Raw genomic sequence first — 17,920 nt, 5'->3', positions numbered from 1 at the left:
TGTTAGCTATACTTGAAGACACAGCTGATTATAACAATGGAATGGAACACATCATGCCATGGATTTTTGTATCTGCTCCTCTACCTTAGTAGGATATTTTTTTTCCCCATTTTTTTGACCTTGGTAGATCTTTTTCTCAGGGAGTTTCTTGAAGACCCTGGAATGCTTCTAGTATATTCCATTGAGTTTTTCCTGGATGGGTTTCTACTTATGGTATTTCTAAGAGCTGAGGACTTAGACAAAACTGTGAAGTATTTGGAAAACAGAAAGGAACAGGGACTGGAGAGATTCAAAGAGGAGTCATAGTAGCAGACTAGTGTGAATAATGGAGTGAACTGGAGATGGGAGATAGAGAAGGAAAGAGAAATTTTTGAAGTTGAAGGTAAGAGGAAAGTTTAAAGCATAAATTTGAGGTATAGATGACATCTAGTCTTATTCACAAGTTAGGAATAATAATACTTGCTTTGCCTATCTCATAGTATTTTTCTAAGGACCTCGGGGAGAAATGATTTTGAAACCTCTAAAGCATAGTATACTATTTTAGGGGATGATGCTTGGTTAGTGGTTAAGCATGTGGTAGAAAGGAAAGATATAGCAAAGAGAGTAAGCATAGAAAATATAGTGATTTGTAAAAACATTGGTATTATACAAGAGGACATAACAGATAAACTAAAAGAGAAAATTAAATACAAGGACTCAATTCCTCCTTGGAATTAAGGAGAGACCTTATATCAGCCATTTGAAAGCTGCTCAGTACCTTTTCCCTCCCGGCTTTAGCAAGTCAGATGTATTTTATAGAGGATGTAGATAGAAAAATAGATTGCTTTTATAGATTGTAATAAAATCATTTAAAAAATACTTAAGTTATCCTTGCCAAATTCAAAGTAGGTACTTATATTGCTGGATTGAGAAGAGACTATTTGTTTCTGGATAGTTTTGGCTTTTTTTTTTTTTTTTTTGCCATTTTGTTGGCTGATCTTGGTATGTGTTTATGGAACCATATTACTCAGCAAGTTGAAATTGAAATGTTTTGGAATGAATAATAAAGCTCTTAAGGCAAGGGCTTAACTTTTAAGATTTGCTTTTCACTTAATCTCTAGGTAGGAAGGCCTTTGTTATGAAAGCAACATGAGCGGTGGCCTGGGAATGAATGAGAAGGCCAGCGTTACTGAGCGGAGGAGGGTGTGCATTGTGTTGGCTTTTCTTCATATACCTTGCTCTTGTCTAATCAGTTCTCCTGTGGTGTCTGATATATTCTCCTGCTGGCCTTTGGGCTGGAAGTCCAATAGCTTGGACCATTATCTCCTGTTCACCAAAGTAACTTTTATTCACCTTTCAGGGTATATACAAAATTTGGTTTCTAAGCAGCCTTCCTTTGCCTTATTAGGTTAGGGTATATCTTCACCTTGTTACTACTGACATTTTGGAGCAGATAATTCTTTGTTGTGGGAGTCTGTCCTATGCATTATATACTCTTTAGCAGCATCTCTGGCCTGCACCTTCTAGATGGCTAGTAGCATCTCCCACAGTTGTGACAATGAAAAATGTCTCAGGAAAATGCAAATCAAAACCACAATGGGATACCACCTTACACCTGTGAGAATGACTATGATCAACAGATAAGTGAAAACAGTGTTGGAGAAGTTGTGGGGAAAAAGGGATCCTCATACATTGTTGGTCAAAATGTAAATTGGTATAGCCACTATTGAAAACAGTGTGGAGGTTCCTCAAAAAACTAAGAATAGAATTACTATATGATGCAGCAATCCCTCTTCTCGGTATTTACCCTCAAAACCTGAAAACATTTATCTACAAAGATATATGCATACTGATGTTTATAGCAGCATTATTCACAGTGGCCAGGACATGGAAGCAACCAAAGTGTTCTGCGATAGATGATTGGATGATTGGATAAAGAAGATGTGAAACATACACATGATGGAATATTATTCAGCCATAAGAAAAGATGAAATATTGCTGTTTGTGAAAACATGGATGGATCATGAGATAATCATGCTTACTGAAATAAGTCAGACAGAAAAAGTTGAAAACTATATGATTTCACTCATTTGTGGGATACAAAACTGAAAGCAACAAACAAACATGAGAAACAAACAGAAGCTCATGGACAAGTGAATTAGTAGTTACCAGAGGGAAGTGAGGGATGGAAGTGGTTGATAGGGGTAAAAGGGATCAAATATTTGGTGATGGAGAAAATTTAACTTTGGATTGTGAGCAAAAAATGCAATATATATCTATATATATATTGTTGAATTGTACACTTGAAACTTATTTGATTTTATTAACCAATGTCACTCCAATAATTTTAATAAAAAACAAAACAAAACAATATCTCCAGACATTGCCAGATGTTCCTTGGGGGACAAAATAGCCCAGGATTTAGAACCACTGTTATAAGTAAAGAAATAAGAACTTTTCTTACACATCTTCACTTCAGTGATATTTTTGAAGGAGGATTATGTTAACTTGTTGGATCATTTTTCCATTTTGTATCAAAAGCCTACAATTAAACTCATAATAGGACTATGCCTTTAATTTCTGTTAGTTCTTTCTGTTCCTTGAATGTTACACGTTTGCTTCTGCTTCAGGGTCTTTATACTTGTCCTTTATTCTACCTGTGATGTTCTTCCTTTAGATCTTAACAGAAATCACACTGTCACTTTGCTCAGGTCCCAGATAAAATGCCATTTCTTTAGGGAGGTCTTCCCTGACCACTATATCTAAAATAGTACCTTCTTCCTTCTCATTCCCATTTACCTATTTTGTTTTTCTTCATAGCAGTTATCACTACCTGTCATACTTGTGTTAAAAAAGAGTAGGATTATTGTTATAACAGATTAAGCCTAAATTTCATCAAACGTAAAACAATAGGATTTGTTTCTTATTGTGGTCATAGTTTTGTGTTTGTTGGAGGGTCATGCAGCCATACAGGCATTTAAGCTCTTTCCTTAATATGATTCTTCCGTCTGCTAGAGTCTTCTCCTTCTCTCTTTTTGACTGGTGAATAAGGAAAGAGAATATAGAGGAGTGTATAGAAAGCAGGTTTGGAAGTGAGATAATCTCTTTTTTCTACAGTTACTTTGGTTAGAATTCAGTCATATGGCCAAACCTAGCTGCAACAGAGATTGAGAAATGTAGTCAGCTTTTGTACCCAGGAGAAGAAAGGAAATTCAATTTGGTGGGACCATTATATCATCTCTACCACAGAATTATTACGTATTTATTGAATGTTTTCCCAACAAGAATATAAATTTCATGAAAGCAGGGATGTTTGATTGCTTTGTTTCCTGTGGTATCCCAAGTGCCAAGAACAATGTCTGGTGTGTAATTGGTGCTCATAATATTAGCTATAAAAGTCACTGAATAAATGTTGTCTGTCACGTCTGCCACTGTCTCTATTCTTAGAATTGTTCCTGGTAAGCATAGGTACTCAATTACTTATTGAATAAATAAATGCATGAATGCATTTCATGGTTTTGAAAGCAGAGCTGGATGTGTTATGGCTTTTCTATTATCTGTGTGATATTGGGAAACTTATTTAACATTTCTGAGCCTCACTTCTCTCATGTAAAAAAGGAAAAGAATAAGAACTACTCCATTCATAACACAATAATCCTGTGGGATTATTGTATCATTTATGGAATTATTACGTTAATGAAATAATATGTTAAATGCTTAACCCAACATCTCACACATCATAAATTCTCAATAAATGATAGCTATTTTTACTGATTTTAACCAAATTCTACTTTGAATTCTGATTGATTCTTTTTGTCTACTATAATTCAGTACATATAATTTTCATATCTTTTTAACTTATTGAAATGATATAAGCATAATTTGAGAGAGCTTCTACATATGTATTCTATCATTTAATTATTTATTAAGCAATTAAACTGTTTATAACTTATTATTTTATTTAAGATACTTTGTTATGTAATATGAGGAAACTGGAAAAATGTGTTATATATTGAAATGTGGAAGAGGAGTTTTATACAATCTGATTATTTCTAAATTTTGTTAACATTCAAGGATAAATGAAAGAGATTTTATTTCTTTTAATTTTATTTATTTTTAAATTTTATTTCTTTATTAGTTTTAAGTATATAGTACATTGGTTAGATATTTATATAGTTTATAAAACCATCCCCCTAATTGCTCTTTCTCTCCTCTGGTTCTACACCTAGCCATTTCATTAATGCTAACTGCATTCCCTATACTATGCTTCCCATCCCTGTGACCATCTATCAACTACTAATTTGTACTTCTTTAACCTTTCATCCCATTCTCCCAGCCCCACAACTCTCCTCCCTTCTGGCCATCACAAGATTGTCCTCTATATTTGTGAGTTTGTTTTTGATTAGTTTGTTCTTTTTGTTCCTTAGATTCTGCATATAAGTGAAGTCATGTGGTATTTACCTTTTTCTGTCTGACTTATTTCACTCAGTATAATAGCCTATAGGTCCATCCATGACATTGCAGATGGTAGGATTTCCTCTTTTTTAATGGCTGGGTATTATTCCATTGTGTATATGAACCATAACTTCTTCATCCAGTTGTCTGTTAATGGACATTTAGGTTGCTTCCATATCTTGGCTATTGTAAATTGTGCTGCCATGAACATAAGGGTGTATAGATCTTTCCAAATTGTTGTTTTGGTTTTCTTTGGATAAATATCCAGAAGTGCCATTGTTGGCTCAAAAGGTATATCCATTTTTAATTTTTTGAGAAACCTCCAAACTGTTTTCCATAGTGGTGGTACCAATTTGCAGTCCCACCAACAGTATATGAGAGTTCCCTTTTCTCCTCATCCTCACCAACACTTATTCTTTGATTTACCGATGATAGCCATTCCGACAGATATGAGGTGGTATCTCATGTGGTTTTAATTTGCATTTCTCTGATGATTAGTGACCATGAGCATCTTTTCATATGTCTATTTGCCATCTGTACATCCTCTTTGGAGAAATACATGTTCAGGTCTTCTGCCCAGTTTTTTAATCGGATTTTTTGTTGTTGAGTTTTATAAGTTCGTTATATATTTTGAATATTAACCTCTTTGCCAGAAGTATAGAAATTACCTGAGATATTTAGCCATTGCACTGTAAGTTTATTTTCCCACATATATATTGGAAAGTAGAAAAAAAAGATGTCATCACTTAAGCGAACTCCCAAAATAACAAAAATATTATCAAAATAGTCAGTTGATAAAATTTTTAAAACCAAAAGCTATCCATAACTTAAGTTCACCCAACTATAAGATGCCTTTGAGTTAGTTCTTCTCTCACCAATCCCTACCTTTTTTTTTTTATGTTGTACAGAATATAGTTTGTTACTGTGTAAATAATTATTCTTTAATTATTTCACATTATTGATTAAGTCGTCTCAACTTTAGGATAAGCTTATTGAGAATAGAAGCTACATCTTACAATTTATTTGTTTCTTTTTAAACAAACAAATATCCCTTCAGATTTTTTTTTGTTTTAATTTATTTATTAAACATTAGGAATATTGTGTTGTGGATGCAAAAATGAATTTGTTACTATCACTATTTTTTTTAGTTTCTCCTCAGTGGATGTGGATTTTAGATGACTCAACAAGGTCATGATTCTCTTCCTATGTAAATACTAAATTGTGCCTCTCTTAAAATGTGATGCCTGAGAGGGACCAAAAGTGCTTCAACCGTAGTCTGATCAGCAGTACATAATTCATTAAAACCTATTATTTTACGCGATCAGGATAATTACTACCAATGTTTTCATAGGTTGTGTTGACTTTTTTTGTAATATTGATTAACCAAAACTTTGAGATTTTTTTCACATTTCCTTCCACGAGGCTAGGTTCATATTTGTGCAATTGATTTTTTTCCTCACAAGCTTATTGCAAGGTTCTATTTTTGTCTTTGTTAATTTTGGCCTAACATCTTTGCTTATGAAGATTGTTTGAATCTTGAGTCTGACATTTATGCTTATGGCTAGCCCTTGTATTTTTGAAATATCTGAAAAAAACTATGTAATAAGCATTTATTTTCTTTAAGTCTTGAATAAAATCTTTAAACTTCTTTGAGTGACCAGATATTTTTGGGAAATGTGAGAATTTAATATTGCTGTGTTTGAAAATTACTATTTCTTAATTTTTATCATCTTTTCACTTATATTCACTTATAATCTTTGATCTATTTATAAGAGAAATATACTTCCAAGAGTGGGGTACAAGAATTAGGAGAGTAACAATACCTAATAACTCAGCAAGCCTTTTGGATAGCTCTCATTTTTATTCTACTCTTCATCTCCACTGCTTTTACTCTCATCATTTCTCATCTAGACTATTGCTTCAGCCTCTTAATAATATCATCCCTTTCTAATCCATTATCCTTACTACTACTGGAGTGGTTTTTTTATTGTACAAAGTACATATTATAGTTTTACTACTTAAGATTATTTATAATTTCAATTGTTTATGAGATAAACTACACAGTTTTAATAAACATGTAATGTTCTCCACAGTCTTAATTTTATGTAAATCTCTAGGCTATTCTCATCAATCTCTGGGCCTTTTATTTCAGAACAACCTATTCTTTCCAGAATTGGAGCTTCATACCTTGGCTGCCTGATAGGCACCTACTGATGACTCAATCAAGTGTCACTTGTTACTTTTTCTCTAGAAAAACATTCTGGGTTCTTCCCCCACTTTTCTCCAACATGGGGGTTTATTACTTCTTTCTTTAAGACTTCATTGTACAGTGTACATGTCTATCAGAGAATGTAAAATAATTTTTGTTTACTTTTCCATTTCCACTACCTACACTCCTTGAAGAATATCCTAAGTCTTATTAATTTCTGGATCTGCAGCACCTAATACAGTGCCTGACACAGAGTGGATACTGAGTGAGATACTGAGGAAGATTAATGAGAACCACCAGAGACCTTTGATAGGCCGTGGTTTGGGAACACTGTGCTGGAACTCTTTGAATATTGAATCTGGCAGAAATAGATTAGGAAAACCAGCCAGATGTTGTTTTTAAGGGTTCTGTTTTTAGCACGTAAATTAAAATTTCATTTAGAATTACAAGTCTAATTTGGGAACCAGAATGCAGTTGTAGAACTTGACAAGATTACATATGTAAATTCTCCAAAGGCTGATCCATCACCATGCCTTCGTGAAACAGTGCAGTCTATGTGGAAGAATGGTCTCCAAATCTGCATCCCAGACTCCTTGTTCCTCTAGCCCTCCTGACTACCTCATTCAATTACCGCCACTTGACCTATTATGCTCAAGTCATCACCACGGAGGCAACTTTCTTCTTTTCTCTCTGTGAAAATGTTCTGGGCTCTGAGCCTCAAGGCTAGATTGTACTTTGCCCAGCTTTAGATCCTTCAGGGGTAGATTTTTACTGCTCTCAGGATAAAATCTAAACTTCTTAGTATGCCATACAAGGCCTTCTATCAACTAACTCCTGTCTCCCTCTACACACTCCTACCTTGTTCTTCTATATAAAGCATTCCTGGAATTTCTTTTCAGACTTCTTCACCTGGCTAATTTTTATACATATTTTAAAGGTGGTTCGGAAAGTCTTCTGTGGGGAAATTTTAGATGTTGCTACCCTGTATTCTTGTAGAGTGCCTTGAGCTTACCTCACATTTCTAGTATTTATCACATTATACTATAATGTAGTGGTTTATTGATTTGCCTTTTCCACTAATATCCTTGATGGACAGGAAGTTTTAAGATTTATATTTGTATTACTAGAACATAGGATAGTGGGTACATAAGAGTCATAAATAAATACTTTGTTAAATGAATTAATAACCCCATACCCAAGCCCAGGAGGCAGTTTAAAAAATTACTCTCATTTGGTAAAATAGAAAATAATACTTAGAAGAAATTCCTTTTTAATTGAATTTTCAGTTCAACAAGTATTTATTGATATTGCTTTATATTTAGCATTTTCTAGTTCTACAGTAAATGCAGGTGTTCCTATTGATAGTAATCAAAGAATATATAGTTCTCTGCACCATGATTGACACATAAGTGGAAAGTTAGTGGTTAAGTGGGATGTGAGCATTAGGCATATGCAATTAGCTGTAATACAAAATAGAGTAAATATAAGTAGAATCTTAGTAAGATCAGAGGTGGGAGATCATTTATTGCAAAATATTGGGAAACTAGATGCAAACCACTCATTTAGGGACAAATGGGCCAACTATTTCTTTTGAAAGGCTGTAGGATGAAAATAGAGAGGTCCAAGACCATCGGTTGCTGAATCGAGACTCATCCATAGTCATACACTTAAAAAGTAGCCAAGCAAGGATTTAGCCTTAGGCCCATATTTCTCCAAACCCCATGACACCAAACTATACTGTCTGTATTCAATTTTCCTTTCTTACGGAAATATATTTTTTCATTATGTATTTTGTTATTTTCAGTATAGTCCTTAACCAGATAGTCAGCTTTTTGAGTGTATTAATTGTTAGTATATCTTTATTCTTTTATTAAACAATAGATTGATTTATAGCTTATTTTTCTTATATAGTATCCTTAGCTCTGGGCACAAAATAGAGTGGGTACAAAAATAGGTCTTCCATACATATTTGGTAATCGAAACTTCCTGTGATTGATTGTAGCTTAACAAATCTCGACATCTTATTTGTATTATAGATACATATGCCTAGAGAGAAATAGGATTACATATTTAAGAAATTATTAAAAAGTTTTTGTTTTTGCATCCTTTCAGTATATCTTGTAAATATATTTCTAATGAGAACAAACATGTTTTATAAAATGCTAGGAGGAAGCTATGTAGTAGGCAGTAGGTGATTGAGATTAAAGTCCACCAATCAATAGGTTCTCTTTCCTAAAATACACTACCTTAGGAATTTTAGATTTACTTTCTTGGCTGAGAATTTGTGGATTAAGTTTCATCTTCAATGAAATTTTCTCTCAAAATTATGAAGCCTTGGAAATATGGCTTTATAATGGAACTTTTGACAGATCCCTTTAACTGCATGTCACTTATACATAGAAGTAATTTGTTACTTCTCCTAAGGTGTTTTAGCCCAAGAGGTCGAAAAAAGTGTTTTATATAAGGTCAGTTTAATTAATAAGCTTTTCCCTTCATTTGACCAATATGAATTGCTAATAACTTTTGTGTAGTTTTCCATGCGAAAATAAAACAAATTGAGACTTTTTCACATCCATCATCAGCGTAACGCACTTAAATGTCAAAAATTTTGTGCAGTCATAGAGTCTATTTCTAGATGCCTCAGCAGGCTTATTTATCAGAATAAAATAAGATATAATTATATTGTTACATTAGGTACATATTTAGATATATATCATTCACTGTTTTTCCCTCCACAAAATATGCTCATAAATTTTATTACTAAATATGTTATTGATGTTATATTTTTAAAAACATGTAAATAATAGTAACAACAGGATTAGATCTTTATTTTCTTAAAGCTCAGTTGTTTTATTTTCTTTTTTGTCTCTAACTTCCTTAAACTGAAAAAATTTGATGTGTAACTCTATCTCTGTGTTTGGAAACAGATATTTTACACACTATAATAATGGTGTTTCATAGTGTATAATTTAACTAGATATAACGGTATTCAGTGTTTATTTGAAATAAAATACTTTCACTAAGACATTCTTTATAAATGTCAATTTAAATTGTTCCCTTCCTTTTCTGAATCCTCTCTTATATTTTATGTAATTGAATCTTTTATTCTTTTTGTTAAATAAATATACTTTTTTTCCAGATACAGGTGTCTTAATAATGATGATGATGATAATAATAATAATAATAAATATATATATGAGTTAGGGGGATTCAATCTCAGATTTATGTGACTTTGAAATCTAAATTTTTGATATTAATTCATGCTGCCTTAGCTAAATGTGGGGCTATTTTAAAATTAGAGTAAAGAATCTGAGTTCGAAATATGGGTGAAACAGCTATATGGTGAACTTTAAAATGCATGGTCAAGAAATTAAAAGTTCTTATTCCATAACAATTATTATTCCATTATTCCATGCCACCTTAGATGATTTTGTATTACTGTAAACACTATTTTGAATGGTTTTATGTACATGTGTAATGCAATTGAGATATGATTTCTTTGATAATAATAACTTCTCATTTCCAGCCTTATGTATTTAAATGATCAGCCATTTATATTGCACTAACATTATAGGGTCTTTTCCTCCCTGTCCCCTCTTCTGTCTTTATGTCAGTATATGCATCTTTTGTGGTGTTTTGCTTTCTTTTATCTGGTTTGTCATATGTCACAGCTGTTTATCTCAGTAAATTATAAATGTGAAAATACTATTTGTTATTTTGATAAATTTAAAATATATCATATTTCCGATGCTCTCAACAGATAAACAAAAAACCAATATTTAATGTATTGCTAAGTTTGGTGTGCTAATATTTTATTGAGGATTTTTGCATCTATATTCATCAGGGATATTGGTCTATAATTTTCCTTTTTTGTAATGTTTTTGTCTGGGTAATCGTGCTGTTGTAGAATAAGCTTGGGTGGTTTCCATACTCTTGAATTTTTTTGGACTAGTTTGTGAAAGATAGGTGTTAATTCTTCTTTCAATATTTGGTAAAATTCACCTGTGAAGCCATCTGGTGCAGGAATTTTGTTTGTTGGGAGTTTTGGTTACAGATTTGATTTTGTTAGCAGTAATGGGTCAGTTCAGATTTTTTGTTTTTTGTTGATTTAGTCTTAGAAGATTGTGTTTCTAGGAATATATCCATTTCTTCTAGGTTGTCCAATTTGTCGGCATATAATTGTTTGCAGTATTTTCTTACAGTCTTTTGTATTTCTGTGGTGTCAGTTACTTCTCTTTCAGTTCTGATTTTATTTATTTGGGCCTTCTCTCTTTTTTTTTTTTCCCTGATAAGTCTGGTTAGAGGCTTATTAATTTTGTTTATTCTTTTAAAGAATCAGTTCTTGGTTTTATTAATATTTTATATTATTTTTTTAAACTCTATTTCATTTATTTCTGCTTTGATCTTTATTGTTTCCTTCTCCTCACTTTGGGCTTAGTTTGCTTTTGTTTTTTAGTTCCTTTAGGTGTAAGGTTAGATTGTTTATTTGAGATTTTTCTTGTTTTTTGAGGAAGGCCTGTATTGCTACAAATTTCCCTCTTAACACTGCTCTATCTGTGTCCTGTAGATTTTGGATTGTTCTGTTTTCTTTTTCATTTGACATATTTTTTGATTTCTTCTGTGAGCTCATTGTTAACCCGTTTTTTGATTAGTAGCATGGTATTTAGCTTCCATATGTTTGTGTATTTTTCATTTTTTTTCTTGTAATTGATTTCTAGTTTCATGCTATTGTGGGAGAAGACACACAATCCTCTTAAATTTATTGAGGTTTGTTTTGTGGCCTAACATGTGGTCTATCTTGGACCATGTGCTCTTGAAAGGAATATATATATTGCTGCTTTTGGGTGGAATGTTCTAAAAATATCAATTGTGTCTTTTGATTTGAAGTGGGCCTCTTGTAGATAGCATATGAATAGATCTTGTTTTCTAAGCCATTCATTTACATATAAAGTGTTTATTAATAAGTACATTGATATTGCCAAATATTATTCATATTTATGTTCTTTTTTTTCTTCTTAAAGAAGTCCCTCTATCATTTCTTATAACATTTGTTTGATGGTGATGAACTCTTTTAACTCTTTCTTGTCTGGGAAGGTCTTTATCTCTCCTTTAAATCATAGCCTTGCTGGGTAGAGTAGTATTAGTAGTAGGTCCTTACTTTGTATCACTTTGAATATTTCACGCCAATCTGTTCTGGCCTGCAGAGTTTCTCTTGAGAGATCAGTTGACAGTCTTATGGGAGCTTCCTTGTAGTTAACTAGCTGCCCTTTTCTTGCCGCTTTTAAGATTCTCTCTTGTCTTTAACCTTTGGCATTTTAATTATGATGTGGGACTCTGTGCTTCCTGGGCTTCTGTGTCTATTTCCTCTGCCAGGTTAGGGAAGTTTTCAGTCCTTATTTCTTCAAATAGGTTCTCAGTTCCTTGCTCTCTTTTTTTCATTCTGATACCCTTATGATGTGAATGTTGGCACACATGATGTTATCACAGAGGTCCCTAAAATTATCCTTATTAATTTTTTTTCTTTTTACTGTTCTTATTGATTGTTTTCTGTTACCTTATCTTCCAAATCATTGATTCAGAACTCTGACTCATCTAATCTGATGTTGATTCCCTGTAATGTATTCTTCATTTCAGTTATTGCATTTTTATTTCTGACATTTTTTGATGGTTTCTATGTCCTTTATTTATACTTAGTATCTCTCTGTTGAAGTTCTCATTGAGTTCTTTGAGCATCCTCCTAACCAGTGAACTCTGTCTCTGGTAGATTGCTTGCTTCCATTTTATTTAGTTCTTTTTCTGACGTTTTCTTTTGTTCTTTCATTTCGGCCATGTTTTTCTGTATTCTCATTTTGGCTGCCTCTTTATGTTTGTTTCTTTACATTAGGTAGACCTGCTACATACATCTCTCTGTCTTGGTAGAGAGGCGTTATATAGTAGGTGTCCTGTGGCTGCCTCTTTATGTTTGTTTCTTTACATTAGGTAGACCTGCTACATACATCTCTCTGTCTTGGTAGAGTGGCGTTATGTAGTAGGTGTCCTGTGGGGTCCAGGGGCGCAGTCTCTCTTGATCATCTGGGCTGGGTACTCTAGGAGTGTTTCTTGTATGGATTGTGTGTGCTCTCCTGTTGTAGTTGAGATTTTATTTCTGTTGGCATGTCAATGGGAGGGATTTACCCTCAGGCTAATTGGTTTTGAGGACTGGCCATGACCATAGTAGAGATGCTGTTGTGCAGGGGCTGACCCTTTGTAGCAGGATTCACTTTATCATGGTGCCTGCTGAGTCTTTCCTTTGTGTGTTATTTGTGAAGGTGGTTGGGTGGTGCACTAGTGTGTTCTGAAGCTGGCTGCCAGATGTATTGGTTCTGGGGCCTTTTGGGAGGGGCACTATTGCAGACCAAGTTCAACTGCTTCCGAGGACCACTTATATGAGCTACAAAGTGATCTGCAGATGGTTGCTACTTGTGCTGGTCTTGGAGGTGCCTGGCAGAAGCTAAGCTGTGAAATGAGGCTAGCTGCTAATAGCGCCTGGCTTGGGGCTGCTTAGCAAGAGGTACAGGGTACACTGAGGCCATATGCTGCTAGTTTGGGGTTTGTAAACCTTTGAGAGATTTTAGGAAAGTCTACAGCATGAGCCAAGACAGGCCATTTGTATGGAAAAACCACTGAAAGTGGCTTGGGTGGGCCTGCAAGTTGGGTAGGGCCAGGGTGGGGAGTGTCTCAGGGAATCACCAGGACAGAGCGAACAGTGTTAGCTAGGTTGATTAAGACTCAGCTATCATGCCCACCTGTATGTGCAGGTTGGGTGATGGGAAGATTCAACAAAGTACTAGATTCTGCCAGCACTTTTGTCTGGGAGAAAGCTACCCCTCTAGCTTTTGCCTTGAAGGCAGGCAATACAGTTCCTCCCTGACTGTCCCTGGAACCTTTCCAGATGCTGCCCCAGCTCTGGAGCTTACAGCAAGTGAGTCTGTTCATGGGTGGGGTCTTTAAGAGGAATGTCTGGGACTCCAGATGCCTTCCGTTTCAGTAAGCTACAATCCCTGTTGCTTTTCAGTGCTAGAAGTTCTGGGGATGTCACTTCCTGGCACTAGAACCCTGGGCTGAGGAACCTTGTGTGGAGCTGAGACTCCTCGCTCCTCAGAGGGGACCTCTGCAGCTGAGATATTTTTCCTGATTTTTAACTACCACACGCAGGTGTGGGACTAGCCCATTCAGTGTCTTATCCTCTCCTACCAGTCTTGAGGTGGCTTCTTCTGTATATCCTTATTCCAGGAATATCCTTGTTTGAGTTGTGTGTGCCCTCTTGCTGTAGTTGAGCCTTAATTGCTGATGACTATCAGGCTGACTTGCCTGTAGCATATGAACTGCTGTGCCGGGGGCTTACCCCATGAAATGGGGTTCTCCCAGCAGGTTCTGGTGCCTTTTGAGACCACACTTTGGGTATGCCATTTGTGGGGATAATGGGGTGGTACTCTGTAATGGTCTGAAGCCAGCCTCCTATTTTATTGGTTCTAGTGCCTCTTGGAAGGGGATATCATGCAGGCCAAGGTCAGCCACTACCTATGTATAGTTTTAAATTGATAAATAAATCTAAGAGTATTTGTAGTAAGCAATAAAACAGATAAATCTATAGGAAATGTTGGGGCATGCAGGGTGGCCACATCCAGGGGCACCTATGGCCAGACAGTTGGCCTGGACTGTGTAGTCACTGAGAGGTCGAGTTTGCCTGTTGGTCTTGTTCAGTCCCATCTGACTGCCAGAATGAGTGCAGTCTTTGGGATATATTTTGTTAAGGTGGAAGGAAAAATCTTTCTAGGTTTCTACATCCTATGTGGGAATGAAATTTATAAATCTTTTAAAAATTAAAGCTCCAGTTAGGAAATATAACTTTTGTGCTAATTCATTGGTTCTCAAATCATTTCTGGTAGAACATTAGGTAGTTATGCTAGTTATAGAACTATTGCTTTATTCAAAATGATTAATTATATATTCGTGATAAATATATTACCATTATTATTAAATAATTGATGCAATTTAATGAACATTTCGTGGATTTCAGTAGTCATTCTAGATTTTTTCATATCTAATTCTTATAGCATGATTTTGAAATATGGATTTTGGTATTCTCATTTTTATGGATGAGAGAAACTGAGGTTTAAAGGGATTAAATTGATTGCTTTGCATCACAGAGAATTAGTATTAGTACAGATGAAATTTGATCCTATATCTTTCTGATTTCAAAATGCATTTTCTTTGTATTCTACCATAATATGTAGTTAATTTCTTACTGTCTGGGTTAGCAAAAAAGGATTGAGGAGGAGGGAAATTAATGATAAAAATCTAATGGGACTTATATTACTAAGTTATTTTTGATTTTTGTTTAACATGAGCTAATTTTTTAAAAAATAGGCAGTGATGTGGGAAATGACGATGCCATCGGAGGGAACGTGAGCAAATATATGGTGTTTCCAACTGGATACTGTGGACAGCCCAAGAAAGGACATCTTATATTTGATGCTTGCTTTGAAAGTGGTGAGTGTATTAACTGCCTTTGCTTTTGAGCTTGTCTTGTGAGGTTCTTTTAGAATCCAGTTCCATTTGACCATTTAGTGTGATTCAACCCATTTATTTCACTAGAATGAAACAAGTTGTCAGGGAAAAGTCAATTTTGAAAGAATTAACTTGGAAATACTTGAAATGCTATGTTGTTGCTATAAATGATTAGAGGTTTAATGTTACTACTAATGGACATTTGTACAGTATCTTATATTTTATAAAGTATTTATCCAGATTTAATTGATTTTGGGACAAAATGGACATAATTTGACTATATGATAAATCGTTAATTTTGGAATGTCTACCATATATCTAGTTTTGTATGACATGCTCACAGAACTTCATCTTTGTGAGACAGGATACTTCTCTATAAAGAAGTAATGAGAGTACAAATTCAATTGAACACAAACAAGAGAGCAGAAGTAATATTGCATCATGCTTTGGATATTCTAAAAGGGGAGGTCAGGACTTGATTGTAAATTCCTATCTAGTAGGGATTGTATCTTGTTAAATTCTTTATACGCTGGGCCTCGTACTCTGAATAGGACATAGTAGGTATTCAGAATATGTTGGAAATATTAATGAGAAAGATAAATTTTAATTTAAGATACTTTTACTTAAAAAATAATCAGTTGTTTTTGTTTCTTAGTAATGTGTATGCATGTGTGTATGTGTGTGTGTATGGTGTATGTGTGTGTTGTGTGTTTGAATGGACATGCCAGTTCTCTGAACCCTAAGAACATTGGTTGTTTATATTAACAATTGAAAACTTGTTTATGCAGGGTGTTGCTTTTTTTTTTTTTCCATGTTGTTTTAGTTTTCTAGGGCTACCATACATAGAACCATAAACTGAGTGGCTTAAACAGCAGAAATTTATTGTCTTGCAATTCTGGAGGGTAGAAGTGTGATATCAAAGTGTTGGCAGGGTTGGTTCATTCTAAGGATGTTTGAGGAAGAGTCTCCCCTAGCTTTTGACATTTGGCTAGAAATCTTTGTTGTTTCTTGGAGCATCACCTTGATCTTTGCCTTTGTTTTCGCATTGGGCACATCTGTCTCTAAATATCTCCCCCCACCTTTTTAAAAAATAAGAACACTAGTCATATTGAGTTAGGGCCCACTCTAATGACCTTCTTTTAACTTGATTAACTCTGTAAAGATCCTGTTTCCTAGTCAGGTCACATTCTGAGGTACTGGCAGTTAGGACTTCAACATATGAATTTTGGGGGGAGATAATTCAACCCATAGCACAGTATTATAGTGTTCTTCTGGTCAAATATGAACACTGTCCACATCATTAGGAACAATGTTTTCTTCTTTCTTTGAATCAACTACTGTTACCTAGTCCAAGATATGCTTGGTGCCTAGAAAATGCCTTTTGAATTCTTTATACCTCAGTTAAAGACATGAAGGCAGTTTACAATAATACTGTGAAAGTAGGAATTATCCTCATTTTAAAGATTATGTGTTGTTTTGGTGTACCTATAGTATGAAGTAATCCACATTCCTTTCCTAGAACACCTTTTCCTTAACTATACTTATCTTTTTCCATTCCTTTTTGAAAATTTTGGTACATAGATTGCCCATTCTGACCGCAAAGTAACCAAATGATAATTCATATTTCCCCTCAAATGTATGAATGATTATTTATATCAACTGAATCTGTACAAGCAGTACATAAGTCTTGCAGTATAGTAGAGTGGTTAAGTGACATCCTCTGGAGTCAGACTGCAGTTCAAATTCTGAATTGAAAACAGAACCATGGTTTTTTCATCTTTCAATGGTGAATGATGTCTGTCTTATATCTTCATTAAAGAAAAATTAAAAAATATTTTCATTGCTTAAAAAATTGAGCGATTTCACCAAAATATTTATAAAATACTATTTAAAAAATAGATAACAAGGAAATTTCAGAAAGGAGAAATAGCAAAAGAAAATTTAGCTGCATGAATACATAAAATGCATGCTATGAGATCCATAAATTTAGTATAGGTAGATTACAAATTTAACTGTAAGTTTTCTGGCAGCCAGTTCCAAGAGAAAAACAATGTCCATAAGATAAAAATCAACAGGTACTAAAGTCTAATAGAAATTCTTCCTATTGGGCTTCCTAAAGCATACTTGGAATGTGGTTAACAGCATCCTCAACAATATCCCTGTGGTCTTTACAGCAATATATTTCATAGAGGTGTATTTTGTAACATCCTTCAATGAAATGCTAATGGGCATTTTTGTGAAAGCAGTTCAGTTACCACTTGAAACAATTTGTTTGACATATGCAACTTTTGTTTTATCTAATTCAAGGATTTATTTCAGATTTAAAACAGGGAAGTGTGAGGGCTTTTCTCTTATATGTTAACTCTGAGCTACTGGCTGTGGTTGCCTGGTATGCTTTGTAGAGAAGGATTCTGTAGGTGCATCCGGACTGCTGAGAAGGAGTAAAGTGATTAATAGATCCAGAGAATGAATGGAGAGTACTAGTTCATGTGGATGAAGTATATTGCTTTCAGATAAGCCTCCAGAAGTATTTTTTTCTTTCAGAGTTGTGGAATATGTAAAGTGCCTAGCATATTGCCTAGCCTTGAGCTGATGGATAATTAATTTTTTCCTTGTAAGAAATAAGGTCTGTAGGTCAAATACGAACTCTCCTATGAATCCCTAATCTGTTTTTTCCCTATACACCTCTCTGTAAATACTATTTCCCTTGGGAAAATAGCCATACCA

At 34.4% G+C, this 17,920-nt stretch overlaps 1 protein-coding gene across 4 annotated transcripts in view; it reads left to right on the top strand.

Moving 5' to 3' along the window:
- The window catches only part of AGBL4 (ATP/GTP binding protein like 4), a 992,639-nt gene that overhangs the window by 45,968 nt on the left and 928,751 nt on the right, over nucleotides 1-17,920 (top strand). For 2 of the 4 annotated variants that reach the window (XM_036233744.1, XM_036233741.1), the window contains exon 2: nucleotides 15,053-15,175. In XM_036233744.1, coding sequence (XP_036089637.1) covers nucleotides 15,053-15,175 — 123 coding nt within the window. Of the gene's footprint in view, nucleotides 1-15,052; nucleotides 15,176-17,920 lie in introns of those variants that run through there. The other 2 variants (XM_036233757.1, XM_036233753.1) reach the window with 1 other exon arrangement.

The sequence above is a fragment of the Rousettus aegyptiacus genome, unplaced genomic scaffold (assembly GCF_014176215.1).
Source record: "Rousettus aegyptiacus isolate mRouAeg1 unplaced genomic scaffold, mRouAeg1.p scaffold_m13_p_1, whole genome shotgun sequence".
NCBI lineage: Eukaryota > Metazoa > Chordata > Mammalia > Chiroptera > Pteropodidae > Rousettus > Rousettus aegyptiacus.
Note: the sequence above shows the minus strand (reverse complement) of the source record. Positions and strands in the feature narration are given on the sequence as shown.